At 43.0% G+C, this 12,601-nt stretch overlaps 1 protein-coding gene across 3 annotated transcripts in view; it reads left to right on the forward strand.

Annotated features, from left to right (window-relative positions):
- Positions 1 to 509: 509 nt before the first annotated feature.
- Positions 510 to 12,601, forward strand: part of Rapgef2 (Rap guanine nucleotide exchange factor 2) — a 218,398-nt gene continuing 206,306 nt past the window's right edge. For all 3 annotated transcript variants that reach the window (XM_028754903.1, XM_028754904.1, XM_028754905.1), the window contains exon 1: positions 510 to 601. In XM_028754903.1, coding sequence (XP_028610736.1) covers positions 533 to 601 — 69 coding nt within the window. In that variant the 5' untranslated portion in view covers positions 510 to 532. The remainder of the gene's footprint in view (positions 602 to 12,601) is intronic.

Here is a 12,601-nt window from a genome sequence, read left to right on the forward strand (position 1 = left end):
CGCTCGGGCGCCGATGGGGGCGAGCGGCTGGAGCTGCGCGGCCCGCGGGGATGCAGCAGCAGTCGGGAGGCGCGGCCGACAGTAGACGGAGGCGCGGCGCGGCCACGGCGGCCGAGGCCAGCGGGCTCGGTGGCGCTCAGACCTGAGCCAGGCTCACCAGGCTCAGCGCGTGGCCCTCCCTCTCGACCGGCGCGCGAGGACCCGGGACGCGTCAGAGCGAGCGCGGCCGGAGCGGGTAGAGCCAGGGCCCCGCCGGAGAGGCTCCGCCCGCCGTCGCTTGCACCTCCCTAAAAATAACTCGGCCCGCCGGGGCCAGCGCGATCTGCGACCGTTCCGGAGCGCTGCCGGGCAGTCACTGAGTCCGAGTCTACGGGCAGCAAGCCGCGAGGAGGAGGGCAGCTCGGGGCTGCAAGGACCCTTCGTGCTGTCTGCGCCCCGGCCCCGCGCCTGGGCTGGTTTGCCTCGGGCAGTGGCGCTGGGCCGGGAGGCCGGGGAGTGTGTGGAGCGGTCCCGGTGCCCCCCGCAGGGGGAGATGGCGTCCTACGTGGATAATAGTTTCCGCCAAGCGGTGATGAAGAACCCCGCCGAGAGGACCCCCCAGGTGAGACGCGCCGCCACCCGCCGTGGGGTTGGTGTCTGCAGACTGCGCCCTTCCAGTGCTCTGGCACTCCTCTGCTGGAGAAGCATCCCATTTCCCCCATCCAGGACCTTCCCTGCCCCAACTTCCAAGGGCATTCTTTTCAGACTGTTCTGCTATTGCTGCCCTCTCCTCTGCTGTCCTTTTCGTTGCGCTCCCTGTAGCTGACCTTGCCCGCGCGTTTGCGGGACTAGTTGTCTATAAGGCACGTCTTTCTCCGGCCACACTCCTTGGGGCTCTGAGTCTTGGGGTCAGGTCTCAGCTCCCTTCGGCCAGGTACTATTGTCACCCTGACTGCAGGCTCAGTGACTCCCATGCGTGTATCCCATCTTTAGAGTTTAGGGGTGTTTAATGAGCTGTAAGAAGGAACTTGCAGGGTTGTGCGATGAACTGACCGAGGTGGGCCTTATAAAGTGAAACACTGAGGTGCCTGTCTTTATTTACTACTTTACTTTCTTGAAAGAGGAACGTTGTTATCCGTTGAAAGGAAAAAGTTGACAGCTAGGCTATCGCTTTTCATTCCAATTGTAGAGTTAACTGCAGAACAGGGGTGTTCAACCCCCTCTTCCTCGCAGGGCAGATTCTTTTGGTTTGCACAATATGGTGAAAATTAGATAAGTGGTTAACGTTTATACAATTGTTTATCCTCAGGTTTCTTTTTATTTTTAAACGGAGGGATAGCTGGTGGGTTGGATTTGATTTTTCTTAGATTGGACTAGCGAGGGAGGAGTGTTATAAAAATGTGGTTTGATTTCCTTTGCTTACTGGCCAATGACGTATATTCCTAAATGTTGGGGTGGTGACTACAGGCGATTCTCCTTGCCAGCCCTGCAGGCAAAGAAGATCTACAGATCCTTGGGGCCAGCAAATACAGGGAGGGATCTAATACTTGAAAAAAGTTGCTTTGCTTGTCTGGTGTTGGATACCATCTGTCCAAATCCAAATGCTGCCCATCTTTGATGATGATTATTTAATGTGCGAGAGAATAGAATAAAATAGAATCTTCCATTGGCTGCTTTTGGACAAGCCCCAAGAATGGCACCTGGTACTGTTCTTGATGGTTTTCCTTTTGCTTTGTGGAGCTGTCACATGTGGGATATGAGTATAGATTACATTTGCCAAGCCTGTGGAAGATGGGCAGTAATTGCACAAGAAGGTTCATTTCATGTCTCTAGAAGTACCTATTCTAAAGGGCAATTTTTAAAATCAGGTACTGGGCATGCCCTGTCTTTCTCTGCTAGTGGTGTAGCTGCCCTTCATCATCCCTATTTGTTAAAACTGTCACTTGTACCCATTTTCTGCTCTCGAAAAGACACTGCCAGTTCATTGTGTAGGCAGAGCAACTTTCATGAGATCTCTCAGTTCTTTTCAAGAACATAGTTTGAAGTGCCAAGTGAAATTACACATGTAGAGGACATTAGAGTCTAACAAGGATGGTCAGAGAGTGATGTCAGAGGCCTGTAGTAGAAATGGGGAGAGTGAAATGGTATGCTAGAGTGGTTAGAGTAACAGGGAAACCTACTGTCAGGTAGGTGTGTGTGTGTGTGTGTGTGTGTGTGTGTGTGTAGGGGTGGGGAGGTGGGAAAGGTGGGTTACTAAATAAGTCTGGAAGAAACAAATCTTCCACTTGGACAGCCTGTGGATTGGCCAAGTAAATAGACTGTTTGTTGTTAGACTACCCTGTTGCCCTGCCAGTGGGGTGGAATATAGAAACCAACCCCACAGAGGACTCTTGGCCCAGTGAGACAGTGGGCAGGTTACTACTTACCCTACTAGCTAAAAGCTCCATTGAGAATCTGGGAGCTGACTTTACCCCACCTGACCTCAGGAGAAGCAAACAGAGAAACCTGCCAAACATGGTGAGCATTCTCAAGTGTCAGCCCTGTTAACTTTGATGTTCATGAGATTTTTACTAGTGCAAACCCCCATCTCTGTTTATCGTTTTAAAGAGAAGTTAGTCCAAGCTATGAGTGCTTTTCCATCCTTACCTAAGTTGTCAGAAATAATTTATCCAGAAGTTGGAACTCTCTTCCAGTAGAAAACAGGCAGTGTGGTTGCACCTGTGGAAGCTTTTCCATATGTAGTATATGCTCATAGATGCCTGAGTGTTTCTGTAATATGATTAAAACAACATTGTTGTATCGTTTGATACAACTGGAAGAACAAGAATCAGGGAAGCTTTGCTGTTGAGGATCCTATTTCTGAAGACTGACTTTGATAAAGGAGTTTGTATGACAGGCAAAACCACAAGGTTCTTGAAAAGAATGAATGAAAACATTTATTTCCTTATTTATTCTCGTTGGGTCCAGCTCTTCCTCCCTTCCCTAGCCAGCCTTAGTCCTTTACCAGACTCTTTGAAGACAAGTTTTGTATTTAGGTTAGTTAGTTGCTTGAAAGTAATTTTCATAACTACCCTAGTGAGGTTAGTTAAGCAGTTGGTGACCATTGCATCTGGGGCTGGCGAGTCTTAGGAACTTTGACACTTGAGAACTTTTCATATGTATCTGGAAAGTGGCAAGCTACTCTAGACGTGGCACAGGAAAGGTGGGCAATAAGGAGAAACACAAGGAGAAATTATCACCTGATATTTTAGCCAAGAGACTTCCAGTATTTCACCTGGTATTCCTAGAAGAGGAAAAGTCTTTAATCCAGTGTTTACCCTGTATTGTGTGTCTGGAAACTTGTCCTCTTCCTTCTCAATGGTGCACTGTATTCTAAAGTAATATACTCCCTGGAAAAGAAGGAGCAATAAACATTCTATTGATACTTCTCAATGCACCTCTGTTGAAAAACAGGACTGCTAAGTAACTGCTTTATTCAATGACTTGGGTTTATGTCTTTAATCACTTAAATGAGAATTGTGGTCACCAAGGCAATTTAATGAAGTAAAAAATGTAAATATATTGCAAACAGCATCATACCCTAGGGCTTCATACAATAAATTTTTTGTTAAACTATTTTATTAACTTGTTGAATTCGGGCCCATTGAGATTGCTTCTGTGGTGTGTTGAAATATTTACTTTCAAATGATATGTGTACAATGACTCTCATCCCATCTCCTAGTTAGTAATCTTACGTTTTCAGTATTAACCTTTTTTTTGTTGTTGTTGTTGTTGTTGTTGTTTTGCTAACCTTTTTGGCTGAGTTGCTAATGCTCAGGAATGCAGCTGTCAGAGTTCCCAAGAGTACAGGACATCGTTTGTTTTTGTTTTTGTTTTTGTTTTTGCAAAGTCACTCAGTGGAATTCATTGTGAGTCTTAATGACAGCTGAAACAAAACAGAGTAGATCATCGTGGCAAACTGAAAATGTATTGAATATACTCAGCCTAAAAACCTGGTACTGCTGCATATCTGCTGTTTACCCTCGTGATGCCTGTACCCTGGGAGCTCCGAGTTGGAAGAATAATAGCATGACATATACTGCTACTCCAGGAAGGTTCAAAATTTCAAACCTATCTCAAACAGGGTTTCTGCTGAATGTATCACTTTTGTAATTGTAAGAAAAACAAAACCAAAAACAAAACAACAAATCCTTTTGAACCCAGAAAGGGACCATCAGCATCTGAATTATCATAACTTATCATATATATGGCATACCTTGTCAAACATATCAGTATTTCTTGATACATAGTTAATAGTATTTCATGATCCACAGTGGCAATGTGATTTCAGCACTGTTGGGAGAGATGGGGGTTTCTGAAGTTTATTGGGCAAAAAGGAGTGTATTGTGTGGGGACCTCTTGACTGCTGTGACACAGTGTAACAATGATTGTAGCTAGTTTTTGAAAACAGTTGTTACACTTTGTGTTAATCATCTTTGTGTCATTGAAACAAATACATGGGGTAACTTTATAAACAGAACAGGTCTGTTTTGGCTCAGTTGTAAAAGTACCTGTTAGGTAGGTCTGCTGCTTTCAGGGCTCTGGTGGACTTCCCAGTATTCATAGAGGAACAAGTACCCATCTATTGGTCGGGAAGCATGGGAAAAGGAAGGGTTCCTAAGAGCTCTTTTTCAGGTCTAGTGACCTTGGAGACCTCCCATTGGTCCCCACATCCTGCAGCTTCACCCACCTCCCAATAGTGCCTTTCTGGGATAAGCCTTCAAAAGGCCTTGAGGAACCATCAACATCCAAACTGTAGCTGTAGCATACCTCAGTGCCATGTTTTGCTTAGTTGGCATATTAGGTTAGGAGTGATTCGTAGTGCATGTATCACCCTTTGGTGGCTTTGTTAGAGCTAGAGGTTAGAGAGCCATAGAGTCAAAACATGCTTGTGTGTGAAAGGTAGTGGACTGCCATGTAAATTGTGACGATTTTTTGTATTTTCAGAGGAGAAAAGACCTGCCCCTCTTCTCCCCCGATCTTACACGATAGTTAACCATGTGGTGAACTGTATGAAGTGTGTCACTTGCTAGAGTCAGGTATTTTCGTTTTCTCCTCCCGTCTATGTTTAGTGTGGTGTTGGAATGCTGGGGTTTGTGGAGGGCCAAGTTGAGATGTCCAGTGTTTTGACGTTGTGGCATGATGTCGTCTACAAATGTGCTGGGCTGCAGTCATGCCTGTTCTTAGATCCATGTGGCCTGTTGGCTGAGGTTGCTCTTGCCTGTTAAGTCATTGGTTTTCGTTTTTGTGTTTTTGAGGCGGGGTTTTACCACATAATCCAAGGGGTCTGTAACTCTTGATGCATCCGTTTCCACCCTGAGTGCTGGCATTGCAGGGTTATATGGGTGTGCCACTATGTCCGGCTTCATTTTTAATATTAACCTTTTTACTTGAGACAGTTGTATAAGTATGTACCCTTTTGTAAATGGCATCTGTTAAAGCTACATCGCCAGGATGTGACATGGTTCATTGACACTACAGACATCCCTGCATAACAAAAAAAAAATCAGGAATTGATACTTGTCGTTTGTTTGTTTGTTTATTTATTTATTTTGGCCTGGCTGATGTCAAAATCACTGTGCAGCTGAGGAGCTTGAAGTGCTAATATTATAGGCATGTGCTGCCATCCTAGGATTTCTTCATATTTTTAACAGCCACTTACACCCCTACCTCTGGTAACTACCAATCTGCACTTTATTTTCCTATAATTTTGTTGTTTCAAAACATTGCATAGATGAAATCATGCAGTATGGGACTTTCTGGGACTGGCTTCAGATCTCTACCGTTGTCACTAAATGATTTGGCTCTGAGTTCATAGAGTACTAATGATATCTGGTGTTGGCCAGATGGATTTAAATTGAGATGGTGAAGAGGGAATTCTATAATGTTCATGCGACACAGACCAACGGTCATGTCTTAGGTGAGCAGTAGTTGTCATAATATAAGCATGTGGGGTATCTACAGATTGATTTTTTTTTTTTTTTGGTAGGAATGCAGGTAGTAAAACTAGCCTTATGGTCTTTCATTCAAGAAATCACTTGCTGTATATCAGGAAGTCTTATGGACATACTGTAGACCTGAGAGGATGACCAGAACTTCAGATAGTGCTAAAACTTTGTACATTTTTCCCCTATTGCCGTCATACCTAAAATAAAACTTAATTTGTTAGACCCAGGAAGAGCTTCACAATGATAACCAGTAATAAAATAGAGCAGTTATATCAATATGCTATAATGAAATTGCCAGCCTGGTTACTCCTGTGCTTTGGGACTGCTATGAAGTAAAATAAGATTTTGTGGAGTCAAACACAGTGCCTTTTCACCAGTAGTCTGCCTGAAGAGTTTCACACACTGCGTTCTGCATTTGGTCTGGAGATTCAGATGGGTGCAGGCTATAGAACAGGTATATCTAACAAATGGTGACTCAGGTGGTGCCTTCTGGTAGAAAGAGTAGCTTCAAGAACGAGCTGCTTGTATACCAGTTATTTCTTGATATGATGCATGGAGAACACGAGTGGTATTTGACTGAGTTGGACACTCAAAGCCTAGCTGGGGTGGGGTGAGTGGGGTGGTGGGGTGGGTGGGGTGGTGGGGGTTGGGGGGCCGGGGGGTGGGGGTAGGGGCTGAGGGAGGCTGGAGCATGCTCTTGGGGTTTGATCTCAGTCACTTAACAAGCCATAACCAGTCACGGTTCCTCTGTGAATATTCTCAAAAAGCCACAGAACTAAAGAAGAATCAATTTCAAGAGGCTGGAGGATGGCTAAGCAGTTAAGTGTGCTTACTGTTCTTGAGAGGACTGGGGTTCAATTCCTAGTACCCTATCATTTGTAACTCCATTTCCAGGAGATCTGGTGCCTTTTTTTGACCACCATGGGCACCAGACTTGGTTGCATATGGTACATTTACTTACAAGCAGGCAAAACATTCACATTCATAAAATAAAAATCTTAAAAAAAAAAAAGGAAAAACCAACTCGATTTCAGAAAACACCAGACAGATCAACATTTTTGATGGTAAACAATTGGGCAGTACTTTCTGGAAGCGTTGAAGGTATGAAAACTTAAGGAATGCACAAGTTGTCACAGATTGGAGGAGAGTGAAGGAAATGTTATGTGTAACCATCTGCAGTGTGGGATTCTGGCTTTTAATGGTGTCAGATGAAATCTGAATGTTTAAATTTTCTTATGCTTATTTTGTATGTAACCCTAAAAGGATCTCAGTGAAGTTGATGTGGGATCTCTGAACTATTTTATAGAACTTTTCCTTTGGTTTTACTTTTTAGTGAGTGAGAGACAGGTGTGTGTGTGTGTGTGTGTGTGTGTGTGTGTGTGCGCGCGCGCATGCGTATGCGCCCTCTGGTCCTCCAGTCCTCCTGCTTCTGGGAACTCTTCTGTTCTCATCTCACCATAGAAGCCCTGGGATTATAGACTCATGTGACCTTACCTGGCTTTACATGGTTTCTGTTGATTTGAGTTCAGGCCTTCACACTTGCCATCTTTCTAGCCTCTATAAAACCTTTTTAGATGAAACTTTTCAAAACTGAAAGTTATAGAAAGGATATATAACTTTTGGAGCCCTTTTGTGACCCTGTAGAGTAGCTACCAAATTATTAATTTCAAATAATCTTTTCCCTGGTTAATAACTTAATATTAATGAGAAAGCCAGTATCTTTCATCTCAATTTTTATTTTTTCTATTTCTATGGTGCTAGGAATTGATTTTTCTTATGTGATACCTTGTAAAGTAGTGCAAACACTCTGCCTCTCAGCTGTTTCCACCTCTGTTGGTTTTTTTTTAAGCTTTGTATTTTTATAGGGTCTTATTAAGTTGTCTAGGCTGTCCTTGAACTCACTATGTAGCCCAGGCAGACATGAAATTCACAGTCTTCCTGCATCAGCCTCGGGAGTAGTTAGGATTCATAGGCCAGCACTACCAGGCCTGATTTAGTTAAGTTCATTGTTGTTGTTGTTTAGGTTTATTTTGTTATTATTTTGAAAATGTGTTTGGTCTGCATGTATGCAATTGCACCATGTACATGTCTAATGCTCATGGAAGCTAGAAGAAGGTGTTTGATTGCTTGAAACTGGAGTTACAGGTGGTTTTTTGGCTACCTGAGTATAGGGTATGAGCTACCATATTGGGCTTAAGCATATGTGTGTATGTGTATATATTATATATCAAAAATAGTTTGTGTATCTCTCTCTCTACACATATATATATGTATATATTATATTTTAAAATATTTTTTTGTTTGATAGTTATACTAAATTAATCACACTTGTGGGAACAACTGAAAAGAAAATTTCAGGCCAGGTTTTGAAGTGTCTAAAATCTTACAAAAATTAAAACCAGGGCTGGAGAGATGACTTAGTGCTTAAGAGCACTGACTGCTTTTCCAAAGGTTCTGAGTTCAATTCCCAGCAACCACATAGTGGCTCTCAGCCATCTGTAATGGGATCCAATGCCCTCTTCTGGTGTGTGAAGACAGCGTACTCATATAAATAAAATAAGCAAATCTTTAAAAAGAAAATGAAAACCATATAATAAACACAGAGCTATGAACTAAATCTATTTAGCATGTGATTGTTTTTTATATAATTAACTATTTGAATTCTGCAAGACAAAACATTCTTGATTTCCCCCACCCTCCAAGCTGTATCTCATAGGTTTACAGACACAGTCTCCATCTGTAGTTGCACCCACCTTAAACTTGTAACCCTCATCACCTTCCACAATGCAGGAATTACAGGACCATATTGCTAGATAGTATTTACCTCTGTTGGTGGTGTTGGGAATTGAACACAGGGCTTCTCCCTCTTACTTAATCAAATTAATTAATTAATTTATTTATAGACATGGTCCCTTGTCGTCCATGTTGGCCTCACACATTGTACACAGCTCAGGTGGGCCTCAGCTGATCCCCCTGCCTCCCAGCTTGTCTCAAGCTCTGGGATTCCAGGCATGCGCTGCTGTGCTCTCTCTCCTTCTAACTACATTTAAATGTATTAGGAAATGCATGAAAAAATATTTGGGTCACAGTCTTTTTTGTTTTTTTCGAGACAGGGTTTCTCTGTGTAGCCCTGGCTGCCCTGGAACTCACTCTGTAGACCAGGCTGGCCTCGAACTCAGAAATCCGCCTGCCTCTGCCTCCCAAGAGCTGGGATTAGAGGCTTGCGCCACCACCGCCACCACCGCCCGGCTTGAGTCACAGTCTTAATTTCAACTTTAAGATACTGTATTGAGAAGCCACTTGATCATATTTATGTGTTTTCAAGCAAATAGAAGTGAGTACTAAAAGCCAGTGATTTGAAAACATTGTAGCACAGTATCATACAAGAGTTTAGGTAAGGGAGTATTGACAGCTTTTAACTTTGTTTCTGTTTGCCGGTATTCGACTCCCCACACTTTTTATGGAGCTGAAAGAAACTGACGGTCTAGCTTTGGAGACAAGCATCTTATGTATGCTTATTCCTTGGGCTTGGGATACCACAAACTTCTTTTAGACTTAGGCAGTGTACTTTGAGAACCCAAAACTCCTTATTCCTAAATGTGAACCTTCAAGCCCAGTCTTCCTTGGAGACTGTAGTTGGGATGGGTGGGAATTCCTGTCTTGATTCCATTTTCTCTGGTGTGGTTTAAATCTATAGCCAGTTAAGAAAACTGGCAGGCATCATAGTCAGGCCATTTCACTTTAAAAGTCCTTGCTCTTAACTGTGAACTGGCATAGTTGTTCTCCTTGTGATGACAAATTCGTATCTTTAATTTTGTTCATGGAATTGTCTTACATAAATTGTTTTCACTAACCGTGCGAGGTGTGTCTTTGTCAGAGACTTTCAGAGGGTTAACTGTAACTGTTTTAAAACTATGTGTACATGTATGTATGTGGCACGTTATACTGGAGCAAGAAGCGAGTGCTGTCTTTCCTGGCGCTGGAATTACAGGCAGTGTGAGTGCTTGACAGTTAGCTTTCCTTCTAGCCCTCCATTAAAGATGGAGGAAATGTTTACAGCTGGCAGAAATAATGATGCTACAGACTCTGTTTTGTGAAGTTATGTTAGTGTGTAGTAACACAGCCTCTGGAGTGGAGTGTGTAAAGCATCTTTGTCTTTACTAGTGTCTTTTAGCATTTGGCACTTATTACTCTGATCAAACCTTTTAAAAAGAGGCTTATTTATTTTACTTGTATGGGTATTTTTGCCTGTGTGTATATACATGTGCACCACATGCATGCCTGGTGTCATGCATCCCCTGGAACTGGAGTAAGCTGCCATGTGGGTGCTGGGATTTGTTGACCCGTGGTCTTTTAGAACATCCAGTGCTTCTAACTGCTGACCCATTTCTTTAGCCCCCTGATCATACTTTTTCATAGATGACCTTTTATTATTATTTTTATCTTATGGTTTGTTCTTCTGAGTAGCTTATAGCATAAGTGAGTATAGCATTGATTGCATTAGGGTTGTATTAGTTTACAGGTTACCCAACACTGAGTGTGTAGTGCTTGGTGGTTTAATAAGAAATCTAAAGGTCTGCAGTGCTACATTGTGCTTAAGGTGTTTCTAAGGATCAGATGATGACTAAGTTCTCAAAGCACAGGTTCAAGGATGTACTACTACCTTTGTTAGGGTTTTATTATTGTGAAGAGATGCCATGACCAAGGCAACTCTTATAAAGGACAACATTTAATTGGGGCTGGCTTACAGTTTCACAGGTTTAGTCCATTGTCATCAGAGCAGGAGGCATGGTAGCATCCAGGTAGACATGGTAGTGGAGAAGGAGTTGAGAGTTCTACATCTTGATCCAAGGGCAGTCAGGAGAAGACTATATCCCAGGCAGCTAGGAGGAGGGTCTCAAAGCCCACCCCCACAGTGATATACTTCCCTCAACAAGGCCACACCTGCTCCAACAAGGCCACAACTCCTAATAGTGCCTCTCCCTAGGCCAAGCATATTTAAACCACTGCAGACAGCAGCCAGGGAAAGGGAAGATTGAGAATCCTCTTGGCAAAGGTTTTGTCATCATCCATATTCTCATGAACACACCACCCCCATCCATGGCTTCCCTGTTAGACAATGCTTTACCACCGAGCCATAACTCCAGCCCAGTCTTCATTTCCACAAAGTCATGTATATGTTCTTCTTTTGGCCTGAGATTTGCCACCCGATACTTTTGGCTGCAAAGGAGGTTGGGTATTTGAGTCTTTTGAAGCCTCTATAATACAGAGGGGCAGGGAAGAAAGCGATGAAGATGAATGGATACTGTGAGCATACAGTATTTGTCCAATTTACTTTGCATAAGAAATAGATGATTGTAGAACATTTACGCAGCGATTCTCTGGAGAGTACTTTGAGAGTCTTATTGGATTAAAGTGCTGCATTAATGTAGCTTAGTAACAGAATCATGTGAATCTATTCTACCACCTGATTCTCTTAGGTATATGCTTAGTTTCAGAATTCGAATCTGTTATTTAAAGGCAGGGATACACACACTAGTGGGTGAGCAATATGTGTAAATATTTACTTATAAAACATGGGATGTAACTAGAATCCCTGTGATAATTGGGTTCTTAACATGTCATGTATTGTTTTAAACATACATTTAAGGCTGGAGAGATGGCTCAGTCGGGAAAATATGTATGCATAAGGATCTGAGTTAGGGTGCCCAGCACCCACATTTAAAAAAAAGGCTGAGCTTGGTGACCTGTATTTGTAGCCCCAGGGCTGAGGAGGCAGAGCTAGGCAGATCCCTGAAACTCACTGGCCAGTCATTCTAGTTGAGTTGATGACTCAAAATAAGGTGGAGAATGACCAAGGGATATGGTTTCAGTCAACCTTTGGCTCCACACACACGAGCACATACTCATGTGAACATGTGCGTGCACCACACATGAACACACACAAGAGAGAAGAGAAAATACTGGTTTATTTCTACTAAAGTAATTAATTTTGTTTCAGGCTTATTCTATTTTAAAAATTGTAACAACCCCCGTCTTTTTTTGTATCTCCCCGTCTTTAGTTATGGTTGAACCTGAGGTTTCACACTTGGTCTGCAAAATGTGACATGTTCTATTTAGCTATATTGTCAGCCCCCCCCCCGGGGGGGGCGGGGATTTTGAACAATCTCACTGCGTTGCTCATGCCAACTCATGCTCTAGCCCAGGTAGCCCTTGAACTGGCTATCTGCCTGCCTCATGTTCTGAAGTTGCTGAGATTTACAGGCCTGTGCTAACAAGACAGGCTTATTTTTCCACCTTTCTCCCTCCCCTCCGCGTTGGGCCCCCCCCCCTCTTTGTTTGTGTATCTTGCCACAAAGGTTTTCCTGATAACACCAGAATATATGTAGCTAAACTGTTCTTGGTCGTTTGTAGTGGGGTTAGTTGAAATGGTATCAGAAGCTAATGGCTGAAAAAGGCTACTGGTAAAAATTGAGGCCTTAGACTTCACAAATTGTTTATTTGTGTAAACAAGAACCACGTTTCTGGCATATCCTAAGCCCCACCAAAACACAGTTTTTGAAATCAGAATATGTAGAGAGGATAAATTGCCTCTACTCTTCCCTAACCCTTCTTGTCTTTAGCAGATTAGCTTC

Source organism: Grammomys surdaster, unplaced genomic scaffold (assembly GCF_004785775.1).
Source record: "Grammomys surdaster isolate TR1022 unplaced genomic scaffold, NIH_TR_1.0 126039, whole genome shotgun sequence".
Classification (NCBI taxonomy): domain Eukaryota; kingdom Metazoa; phylum Chordata; class Mammalia; order Rodentia; family Muridae; genus Grammomys; species Grammomys surdaster.